Raw genomic sequence first — 13040 nt, 5'->3', positions numbered from 1 at the left:
TTTTCTAAATCTCCAGAAAAAATATACCATCTATCCTCCAGAGGCCTCCGTTCTGTTCTGCTAAGCATGCACTGGGTCCACTCCATGTGCATGCTCACAAGAGCAAAGTGGAGACTTCGAGAGGATGGACCAGCATTACCAGGCTCTCTCACTTCCATGCCCAGTAGCGACCACAGCCTCCATCAACGCTTCATACCTTGTTACAAATAATCAACCATTGTCATGAAAACTTCCGTAAATAGTACACATATAATAAGCACACAGCATACCTTTTACTGTATATACACAACTCACCAATCCAGTACAACACACCCAACACATCTCTATTGCACACACACATCAATTCTGTCCTTTGTGCACATACACAACACATCTATTCGACACTCCACTTTCCCCAACTAACAACACATATATTATGACAACAGACAGATAAATGACAGACTTTATAATATTTCCTCTTGTGTGACCTTTTTAGTTGTATCTTAGAAATTGTAAAACCTTTACAAAAAAAATGTACTTTCATAACGGGAGATACTGCACACAAAGAAAAATGCTTTTAAGGAACCTGGAGCATTTCCAATCCCTCCTCTTTTACATATCTAGCCAAGCTACAAATGACATTTAGGACGCTTTGACGAGTTCCTGCCATTTATTTCCTACATATAGAGATCTCATAGTAGTTTTCATTGAAATTCAAGGGAGGAGGAAAGATTCTGTGTTAACTAGTATAAAATAGAATTTGTCAAGAGAAAATCAATGAATTCTTAGGTAAAGATGATGCTTTTAAAGGCCATAGAATGTTTCATATATGAGTGTTCCGGTTACCTGCGCTAGACATAAAGTGGTCTTAAAAGCTTACTTAACCCATTTCTTTCCTGCAAGCCAAAGTGCACAACGAAAGAATACGAACAATTCCTTTGCCAATAATTGTATCTGCTTGGACCCCGTTCATAAATTTTATTTAAAGGGTTCATATAGACTTCTTCTATCTGTTTAGATTTAATAAACGGATTTAAATGTGAACTGTACTGGGGAAATACTCTATGTGTCTGTAATAATTATTACCCAATTATCAGAAAGTGTTGTGAGCTTAGTGTACAATTAAAAATCACTCAGCTGTGTGTGTGTGTTTTTTTTATTTTATTTACTCAGCTCATCTTCCCATTCAGTTTTTTCTCCCTGTGGTTAAATGCTTTAATGCTGGAGAAAGGCAGAAGGTATTTCGACATCCTACATCCCTGAACTCATTTCTTGGAGTGTTCAATTTTTTATGAACTTAGTAGGTTGTAGTGCCTTTTAGTGCACTGACGTAATAGGTTTGTATTGTTGACTTAAAGAGCTATCAAACCATCCTTAGAGTTCTATTGCCTGTGGTCAACGTACAACAAAAAAGCAGGCAACCTGTTGGCGTTTGAAAGGGCTGTAAATCATTGACATGGGTTTAATGTACTGTATATCCACTAAAAGGTATCTACTTGACCCACATGCAATACTTTATAAGCTCTTTTCAGAAGGAAATTTCATCCTCTTTACACAAAGCAGTAAAAACCTGTATACGTCCATTATCCATAAATATATTCCTGCCTTCTAAGAGTATAGTCAAGGCAGGAACATATGGAGTAATTACAAAATCCAATTAGATTGCTAGATCACTTCAATTTTACTGTGAAGCATGCAAACAGGGCTGAAATTGTAATGAAAGAGGATGTTAATCCTATAGTATTTAACGTATCCTCCAGTCTATAACAAAGGAATGGATACATCACTAATACCCCACTGATCCTGAGAATGACAACCCCCCCCTACATACTAGAAAGGATTAATTGTGTGAAAATGTAGGATCCAATTGGATGCCATAGACCAATAGGGAGTAGCGGTTGATACCACCCATCCAATTGGATGTCAGTCTCCAGAGATGGATCCCACCAAGTTTTGAATTGTCCACTCATGTCTAGAACACTGGTTCTCAACTATGACTTAAAGACCTGAACATAGTAGGTTCTCTGTGTCTCCTCTTAGAGCACAAATTTAATAAATGGGTTCCTGTGAAGGGATAGACCTCACCTGGTGAGGATCCAGGACTATCGCAGACTATCACGATGTAGAGAATACAACTTATAGTGGCTGCATCTCTGAAACAGTCAGGAGAAAAGTGGTGGAGACTTTATAGTACTGTTAGTGAGATAGATGGATGGATACGTTCGATACCTACTTACATTTGACCCCCCACATAAGGAGAGAGCACAAAATGGACTGTAGGGTTAACATAAATTACTCATGCAAGATAAATATTTTTCTTCCCAGACCTCACCTATTTGCTGAAACATCCGCATACCTCATAAACCAATTTCCCATTAAATGTACTAACCCATGGGGGCTGGCTGAAAGTGCATTACCTCAGTTCATATACTAAGATAATACAACCTGGTAATAACTATAACAGCAAAGGAAACCTTTTAGTAAACTGCTTTCAAACATCAGTTTCTACAACTGTATTTATAAAAATCAGCAAAGCATCTGTAATTTAATGCAAAAAATATAGGTGTCAGCTGAATGCAAAACAAAGTCCATTTTAACTAGAGATGTTCACTGACCCCCTTGAACTGGTTTTGGTTTTGGATCTGGATTAGCTTTGTGCTTTGGTTTTGGCAAAACCACCAACGTGTCTTATAGTTTTGGATTTTTTTTTAAATAAATCCTGAAATATGCTAAAGTCACATAATTTTGCTCTTTTTTTGTTCCTACATTATTATTAACCTCAATAACACTAATTTCAAGTCATTTTCATTCAATTTTGACCACCTCACAGATCACAATATTAATTTCATACACTTTCAGACAAATACTGCAGCGACCTGGCTGGATGGTAAGCGACAGAGCAATGACACAAACACACGGCAGTTCCTAGTACATCTAGGACACATTGGCACCCAGCAGTGGCAGAAAAGAAAAATGGGGGTCCGCCCTCCCTCCCACCCCTTGATATGTTGGATCTTAAAAAGGAATTCAAAACTCGCGAGATCCGACGACGTCACAATGACGTTTTGCCTCATTTTCGATTCCGAGGGCGCGCCACAGTACCAAGCCGGCTCGGCTCGGTACTCGGATTCCCTAAGTTCGGGTGTGTTCGGTTCTCCAGGAACCGAGCCTGAACATCTCTAATTTTAACCCCTTCGCTGCAAGACCAAATTGTGTGTGGGGAGCTGTGTCTGTGGATCTTTGTGTGGATATGTTAGTGGCAATGTCTTTATATCCGTGTGTGGATCTTTGTGTAACGCTGGGAATCTAGTTAGAGTTTCTTCAGCAAGAGAGTGCTTTAAAGTTTCCTCCTTCTTTCTATGCCCTAAAGAAACTGGTCATTATTGCTGAATTGCAAAGCATTATCTTTTTCAGTCATTATGGTCATGTATCAAAGTCTTACTTTTCAATACAATGCACTGAACCTTCCCATGGTTTTCCTATCATTGCAGATTATTCAGACAGTCAGTGCTATTGACAAGGATGACCCAAGGAATGGACACTTCTTCTTTTACAGTCTTCTACCTGAAATGGCCAATAACCCAAACTTCACCATCAAAAATAATGAAGGTAATTATGTGAACTAATGAATAAGTCTAACAAATGATTAAGTCGATGTACTAGTGTGCCACGCCTATGGGTTTAAATATAGCAAAGAGTGCAATTAGAAACACTACTCCCCATTGATGCTAAGGAGTGGTAAATTTTAACATGTTCTGCACAGTCTGGGTGCAATAGTAGAGATGTGACTTAAAATAAAAACAAAATTAAAAATGATATGAAGATTACAGTCACTCTTTTTTAAAGATTCCTGCACTCGTTCTTCTAATAATTTGCAGATTATTAGTTTAGAAAGATCTATAAATATTTACAGTACTTTCCGTTACCATAGGGTATATTTTAAGACCACTGTAGACACATGACAATGAGCTTTTAGAATTTAGGGCCTGATTCATTAAGGATCTTAACTTAAGAAACTTATAATTTCAGTCTCCTGGGCAAAATCATGTTACAATGCAAGGGGTGCAAATTAGTATTCTGTTTTGCACATAAGTTAAATACTGACTGTTTTTTCATGTAGCACACAAATACTTGACAGCTTATTTGTACACTGAAATCTAAAGTGGATATTTGTGTGCTACATAAAAAAACAGTCAGTATTTAACTTATGTGCAAAACAGAATACTAATTTGCACCCCTTGCATTGTAACATGGTTTTGTCCAGGAGACTGAAATAAGAAGTTTCTTAAGTTAAGAACCTTAATGAATCAGGCCCTAAATTCCTTACTCCAAAGCTAATGTGGCTGGGGTATTTTTCTTTTTATACCATCAAAATTCATGCCAAACTTGCTTCCCTCTAACTAACAGTCACTGGCAGTGGAGAGGGGCTAATAACATGTTAGGAGAATCACATTTAAAGAAAAATAAGAATATTTCTGGTATATAACTACTATAATACACAGGTAGATTTCATGTCTAGCTCATGGTGATAACTTAACTTTAAAGATTGCCAAATGGAGTATTGATGCGGTAATCAAAAGAAGGACTAAAATTCAAAATAAAATAAAAATGCTATTTAGAGTTCAGAAACTATATACTGCAACTTTTCATTAAAATAGGTGGTCCTAGTCGTTCCATTGAGGTTGACTTATAAACAGGATAATTTTAAGACCTTAATTTCCCTTTGCAAAACAAAAGGGATAACTGGCATAATAAAGAGCATCAACTTTTCTCAAAAGAGCTGCCATTCTTTTTTAACTATTGATATTTTATTTACATAGTATCAACATATATACATAGTATCAATGCAGCACTAGTGGACACTGCAATCTAATTTCCTTACCATAGGCATACATAGTGCTTGGAAACCCCCCTCCAAGCCTGGGGCACTGTATAATTGAGGTGGCTGGACCCTGCCCCCTGCTTCAGATGGCTCTGCTTGAAAAGAGAGAGCTGTGTGCACCTAACAGTAGTGCACGCAGCATTGCCCATGTATATTATAGGGATATGGAGTTGGAGAGCAGCCAAGTATTGTCTTATATTATAGCCATGCCCCCATGCATGCTGGTCACGCCCACTGGCGGCATGGTGTGGAAACTCTCCTCTACAAATTCTGTGTTTGCCCCTGGCATACATACACACACCAGGACCAATGCAGTTAGAAGCCAACTAACCTACTAGTACAGTGTTGGCTAACCTGTGACACTCCAGCAGTTGTTAAACTACAAGTCCCAGCATGCTTTGCCAATATATAGCAGTTTATTGCTGGAAGGTTATGCTGGGATTCGTAGTTTCCCAACACCTGGAGTGCCACAGGTTAGAAAACACTGTACTGGTAGGTATTTTGAGTTGGCCAAATCACCTAGAGAAAGACCATGCAAAAACGTAGAGAATATTTAAACTCCCCACAGATAGCCCCCTAGTGCAATTCAATCCCGATGCTGAGAGCTAACCACTGTGCCACCGGGGAGGCAACATGCATGTTCAATAATTTTAGAGTATATGCCACACCTAGGAATAACTCGGACTAGGCTGTTGGGCTAATGTTAGGTGAGTCACTAAAGCTTTTTGAGGTTCAGAATTAGGACTTTAACCAAAGTTAAGGATATGCAAGGTCTATGGATTAGAATTTTTCTTTCCAAAGACACGATGGGGCTGAGATAGAAAGCTCTTTTATAGTCTCTACTATCTACTTCAATAATAAGGAGTATAATGGTGTTCTCAAGACAAATGCATCTTTTGGAAATGGCACAGATAACGAATCTTATTCAGACTTATGCCTCATGATCGCTGACATATTTTAGAAAGCCAGCCATTAGATGGCAGGTTATTTGGAGACATCTTAAAGTTGGAAGACAAATGGTCCTCAAGGAGCGACAACTCTGATTTAAGAGCTACATTAAATAAAACCTATAAACCACTGCACAAAGCCCTTAACAGTCAACAACATATTATGTAAAATGCAAATGTGACGTAAGTGATTTTATAACGTATAAAGCATTAGTGGCCATATCTACCAGACAAGGTTGGGTGACTGCTATATAGTTTGAAAGGTCACCTCAAAGTTTTAGAGCATTCAAAGTTTTGTCTAAAGTTCATTTTCTTCAGTAGGAATAGTCTGGCAATTATATAGACAATTATCTAAAGTTCAGATTTTTCAAGACGAAAAGTCAAAGAGTAGCTTTCACCCTAACATTAAGCTTTAAACAATTAGCTTTAATAATGCACCGTAATTCTAATTGCCTTAATAGCAACTGTAACACAATGCCAACTTTTTCTGTGAATAGAATGATGACATCTGAAATAAAAATCCATCTGTTATATATATAATTTACATTCGACATATTAACATTTACATGAGAAAAAGCAGAAAAGTATTTTACAGTACAACTGATTATATTTCTTTTCATATTTATTCTCGTTAAAAGTTAATGGCCTTAAAACGACATTACAGCACTTATAACATCTCTCCTAGTCGAAAACAAATGTTAACACTTGCGGCTCATACTGTAAGAAATTCACCGATCTGGGAGTTTCGTGGGGCAACTGCCAAATGTCCCTGATTTGCTGGGCAATGTCACTTTATAATAAATTTATAATAGTTATTTCTATTTTTGTAATGCAATTGCACATTTTTTCCTATATGCTGTATGTAAAATGTTGTTGGAAACCAATTTTTTTGTTCTCCAGCTAGTACTACTTATACTCTGTGCAGGGGCGCACGCAGGGGGGGTTTCTGGTTCTCCAGAAACCCCTCTCCTCCGCGAAGAACAGTGTCCCTAAATAGCGGCACTGTACTATACAGCAGCCGCGGCGCTGTCAAAAAAGCGTCCGAGGCGGTGCTGTATTGTACTACAATACAGCACCGCCGCGGACGCTTCTTTGACAGCGCCGCGGCTGCTGTTCAGTGCAGTGCCACCGAAATGGAGCTGCTGCGCATGCGCGGCCGCATGCGCAGCAGCTCTCTATGTTAAAAATCTCTCCCTTCAAAATCCTGCGTGCGCCGCTGCTGTGTGTATATATAAAGTAAAACATGGCCACTTTTTTAACATGACCTTGTCACCTAGGCAGAGGGGAGGCAGTTATTTTGTTGCGCTGAACCAACCTGAATCTTTACAAAGTAATTTTTTGTCTCTATATAGTGGAGGCAGCCATTTTGGGGTAGGCTGTATTCTCATTATATATGTGAGTATAGCTTACCAATTCACAATAAACCAAACAAATGACTGTTATGAAGCTCCTCGATATTGTTCTCTACAACTTTGTTAAGCTGTATTGTTATAAATTACACAACCATCTGATGGCACACAATAGATTCCAATACAAAGTATATCTATAAAAGAATATATTTATGATAAAACTGTCAAAAGTATTACGTTAGGCAAATCCCACTGCTATACAGGGGATATGTGAATTACCAAATAAATGATGCAATTAAGAGAATTAATTTTCTCTTAATTGCATGTATTCTTATAAATAATGGTTAAAACAATTGCACAGTAACAGCTCCATTAGTCAATATTCTGGAGTTGCAGTAGTTGCTACAATCTTGTATGCCCAGTACAACTTCACTGTAGTTGGCCCTGTCTCTGATTTTCAGGTACAGTCCAAGCTCTTAATGGTTTATTCATGTCTTATTTCTGTCTTCAAGTAGTGATCAATATTCTTTTCTGTAAGTAGTGGTCAATAGCTCATCTGCTATTGTTCACTGTGTATAGCTTACCGCACAGTAACACTTCTCTCATTCTCTATTCTTGATACAAATCTCCTTATGTGCTCTCAATCCATACGCTGCTTAAGATAACAATTGTTAAGGGTAAGTGTCCTGCTGATATAGATGAGCAAATTAACTGCAGTTTGGGTTGCAAAATAATTTATTTATAATTGTAGAATCAGGAATCAACAAAATTGAGTCGCAATTCGGGACGTTCTTTCGGTGAATTAGGTTAGACAATTAGAATTTGCCTTATCCACAGAAATGTGATTGATTATCGGTTGAAACGTCTCAATTTGTTCATGCTGGAGGGAGAGAGTGTATTATCCGGAGCCAGTTAAAACCATCGTTTCTCAACTCTCTCTTCAAGTATCCCCAGCAGGCATATTTAGAGGATTTCTTTGTGTGAGCTAATTATTGACCTAGCCAATTATGTTTATTCATAAAAGAATGATTAAAGAAATATTCAAAACATGGTCGGACGGGAGCTGTAGAACGCGGGGATTTTCTGAACAGGGAATCTCAGAGTTCTAAAGAGTTGACGCGCTCAGTCAGAGTTTCATGAAAGAGAATGAGGAATGCTATTCTAAAGTTATACTATAATGATCCCGTTGTCCAAACGACACAACGCAGAACTTTGACAGTGGAATCATTACGGTGTGACAGAGTATTAGCGCTTGTCTGACCCAGCCCTTAGTGTTGAGGAAATCCTCTCAGAAGCATTCTACACTGTCTGCCAGCAGGATAGGAAATCATGTTCACATGTTGGCAACTAGGCTTGTATGAAATAAATAGACTTTTTTGTTATACTAGTGGGAATTTTTGATTTTGAGAAGTCTGAAGTCTGTAATGTCGAAGCTTTATTTAAAACCTCTGCCACAACACTCAACGATTAAAATGGAAATATTAGGACACTTTCATTACGTCCATTCATACCACTAATTGGGTGAAAGCTCTGACCACAAACCAATATGCTCCACCGATTTATACTAAGGAAATCAGGACAGTGCATTGGTAGGCTCTACTAAACAACCAGATAACAAATGGTATCTGGTAAAAACGGAACCTAATATGTTAATGCTCCACCCTGCATCATTGTGTTACTTGTCTGTCTTACATGCAAAGCACTCTTAGATTTGCTTATAACATCGAGATTGGTCACATAGGGACGTTTCCCAAGTAGAGAGAAGCCAAATTACAAAACAATAGCAATAACAGATTTATCAAACCTTGTAAAATGAAAAAGTGGAGTTGTTGCCCATAGCAACCAATCAGATTCCAGCTATCGTTTTCCAGAAAGTACTAAATAAATGATAGCTCAAATCGGATTGGTTGCTATGGGTATCACCTCCACTTTTCCTTTACAAAGTAATTTTTGTCTCTATATAGTGGAGGCAGCCATTTGGGGATAGGCTGTATTCTCATTATATATGTGAGTATAGCTTGCCAATTAACAATAAATCAAACAAATAAATGTTATGAAGCTCCTTGCTTATGTTCTCTACAACTTTGTTAGGCTGTATTCTTATAAATTACACAACCGTCTGATGGCGCACAATAGATTCCATATTGAGAACCAGAACCATATTGGTTTGTTATGATTTACGGTACCTTCCAAAACATTTAACCATTTATTGGGCAACAGTTGAATGGATAACTAGCTGACTCAATGACGATCTAGTAGACACAGAACTACCAATTGGATTAAAATGTAATGGGGACCAACAAATAAGGTTGTATAGAATATTGTTACAGAAGTTGGTTCAACTCTTGCACAGAATTATATATAGCAACACTTTGGGGTAAATGTATCAAGCTGCGAGATATGACCTTTTGTTTTTCCAAAATTACAACATCAATAATTTTTTAATAATGCCTTTCTTCTGCTTTGAAATCTGTGTTTAAAAAAAACTCCAGGGGGTATATATACTAAACTGTGGGTTTGAAAAAGTGGAGATTTTGCCTATAGCAACCAATCGGATTCTAGCTGTCATTTTGTAGAATGCACTAAATAAATGATAACTAGAATCTGATTGGTTGCTACAGGCAACATCTTCTCTTTTCAAACCCGCCGGAAACTCGCAGCTTGATACATTTACCCCTTAGTGATACAATAAATGACAAAACAAACTGTGATAAAGTAGTAGTATACAACATCGTAAGATATGAACAAGATTTGATCATTGTAATATATTATATTATATATCATAAAATAGTAAGAAAATGTTTGGAACAACTAGTGCAGATGAGATTGTAGCAGTGGCATTTTGAAGTACCTCTGGAAATTAGTATTTTTTGTAATTAAAAGTATATTTGCTCGTGCAATAAAAAGATGCAAAGTGAAAGGTTTAACTGCAGTTAAAAGGGCAGTGAGTATTACAATACAGATATGACCTTTTGTTTTCCCAAAATTACAACATCAAGATGAGAAATAAAGATATTTTTTTAATAATGCCTTGGTCAGCTTTGAAATCTGCGTGTAAAAAAACTCCAGGGGGTATATGTACTAAACTGCGGGTTTGAAAGAGTGGAGATGTTGCCTATAGCAACCAATCAGATTCTAGTTTATCATTTATTTAGTACATTCTACAAAATGACAGCTAGATTCTGATTGGTTGCTATAGGCGCAATGGGCTTGAGTCATTAAGGAGAGCAAGGCAAAAAAAAAAAAAAAGTACATTTGATCCTGGACAAACCATGTTACAATGTAAGGGGTGCACATATATTATTTTGCATACAAGTTAAATACGAGCTGCTTTTTCATGTAGCCCACAGATACTTGATAACTTTATTTTTACACTGGAATTTAAAGTTGATCTAGGACAGTGTTTCTCAAACCCAGTCCTCAGGGTCCCCTAACAGTGCAGGTTGTCCAGCTCACAGGTGATATAATTATACCACCTGTGGATCTGTTACAATGTGTCAGTCAGTAATGAATGCACCTGTGCAAATGTTCTCCTTTTTTTTATTTTTGCTTTGCTCTCCTTAATGACTCAGGCCCAACATCTCCACTTTTTCAAACCCACAGTTTAGTAAATTTACTCCCAGATGTTAATGGACCATTATGCCCCAAAATGCAAGTTGGCTAAAATAAAAGCACTATGTATATCCTTCAAAAATCTTTATGTGAACGTTTCAAAAGCTTCACAGAGCTGAAGATGTTTGAGGTAATTAGGAGGCATAATGTTTTTCCTACACATTAGGGGCAAGTGCAGGATTTCAAGAGGGGGGTTACAAATGTTTGCATGGAAAAGCCTATTTAAGAAATATTAAAAGAGCAATACCTGTTCTGTTGTTGCCATCTCAGATTGGATATAACAGATTAATTTAATTTGAAAATGATTATTCTTTGAATAAAGCATTTTTAATGAATGAAGGTTTTGAGATATTATTTTTTTATTTAATAAATGTAATCTACAATATTTCATAAACTATAATTTAATTATTGGAACTGAAAGCCCAATATAGTTTGTATAGTTTACAGCTATAAAAACCCTGTTTATGGCTTTAGAAGGGAGCCTATTGTACATAGACCCCAGTGTCTCTAATATAGTTTGCAGCATTACTAACAGCCACTCACCTCTCCCCAGAAATGCTGTCACCTGTGCTCTGTGGAAGTAAGAAGCTCTGTCACCTGGTGAGGATTAGATCATGCAGGTGTCTCTTCCTTACACATTGACCGCTCTGCGACCGCAGACAGTTTCGGTGTACTGCGCAGTTGCTGATCTCAGGGTGGGGTGATCTGAGTGTGAGCTGTCTCTGGCCAACTGAAAAATCCACCTAAGTGAGCACCTGGGGTTTGATTCATTAAGGAAAGTAAAGCAAAAAAAAATGAGTAACTTTGAACCTTGGCAAAACCATGTTGCAATGCAAAAGGGGTGCAAATTGAGTTTATTATTTTGCGCACAAGGACAATACTGGCTGTTTTTTCATGTAGCACACAAATACTTGATAGCTTTAGTTGTACGCTGACATTAAAAGTTGATTTAGGACATGCCTTACCCTAACTATAAATTTGTCCCCACATTTTTAATTTACCTCCCCGTCCACATCAACATGGTTTTACCAAGATTCAAAGCTACTCATTTTTTTTTGCTTTGCTCTCCTTAATGAATCAGGTCCCTGGTGTACAGATGTAAGGAGAGGGAAAAAAGGTGACGGACGTACACACAATGGGGGAGAAATAAAGGGACAGTTATCCACAATGTAGAGCATAGTTGCCTACTCTCCCGAATTTCTAAGAGTCCTCCTGGACTCTCGGGAGAGCAGGGCAAACTCCCGGTTCCTAAATACCGCTATATTAAAGTGTTGGGGGGTGGTGCTTATGATATGAATACTGCGTCTTCATATGCCCGCCCCCATCTGTGATTGGAAAAAAGTGTGATGGATGTTTAGGGGGTGCGGCCAAATGACACAACCATCAGGCTCCGCCCCCAACACGCCGACCTCCCACCGATATCCCAGAGCACCACTTGCCAAAGTTGGCAAGTATGATGTAGAGATAGACACACAATCGCACATTGGGTGACAGAGAGAGAGATACTCTGTGTTGCTTAGTTACCTCTCTATATATTACTCACTGTCCATTTATCTGTATCTTTCGTTGATTATCCTTCCTTCTGTCACTTTTCTCTTGCTGCTATTAGAAGCCGTGTGTTGCATTAATAAGCTTCACGGCCTCTAAATTCACACAGTAAGGAGGGGAGATTCCTGGGTCTGCCCACTTCTTTTTAAATAAGAAAAAAATGCCGCTTTGAGCGGCTCGATTATGTCACCAATGCCACTGAAATACATAAAAATCTCAGATTACCGGTGAAGTTCAGTTAATGAGTGTGGGCGGTTTCTGGGCATCTGAACCCCTTCTCCCCCCCTCCCCCCAAGTGCACACCTTCCATTGAGGAACAAATGGCTCGTAACAGAGACCAGTAGCTTGTATTCAGCTACATTACACATGATAAGAATATAAGACATCTCAAGTTCTGTCCTGGTGTGAAACTTATTTTGTTACTATTAAGACATAATGGGCGTCACTTTGGCTAGCATTGCTGCCTCACAGCACTAGGATCAGCAGTTTGATCCTAAGCAGCGCCCTGTTTGTGGAGTTTGTATGTTCTCTCTGTGTTTTTTTGTGGGTTTCCTCAAGCACTCCACTGTCCAGCAAAAATCTGGTAGGATAATTGGCTTCTGATTAAATTAATCCAAGTGTATTTGTGTAATTGGCAATGTATATTGTACGCTCCACTGGCCCAACGAGAAAATGGAGGGGGGTAGCCCCAAGCTCTGGGGGTTACCAGACCAGAGTGACTAA

General features: G+C 38.2%; 1 protein-coding gene across 1 annotated transcript in view; it reads left to right on the top strand.

Annotated features, from left to right (window-relative positions):
• CDH8 (cadherin 8) overlaps positions 1-13040 on the top strand; it is a 288359-nt gene that overhangs the window by 256222 nt on the left and 19097 nt on the right. The window contains exon 10 of the mRNA XM_075189000.1: positions 3471-3588. Within this exon, the coding sequence (XP_075045101.1) occupies positions 3471-3588 (118 nt within the window). The remainder of the gene's footprint in view (positions 1-3470; positions 3589-13040) is intronic.

The sequence above is a fragment of the Mixophyes fleayi genome, chromosome 10 (genome assembly GCF_038048845.1).
Source record: "Mixophyes fleayi isolate aMixFle1 chromosome 10, aMixFle1.hap1, whole genome shotgun sequence".
Taxonomy (NCBI): Eukaryota; Metazoa; Chordata; class Amphibia; order Anura; family Limnodynastidae; genus Mixophyes; species Mixophyes fleayi.
Note: the sequence above shows the minus strand (reverse complement) of the source record. Positions and strands in the feature narration are given on the sequence as shown.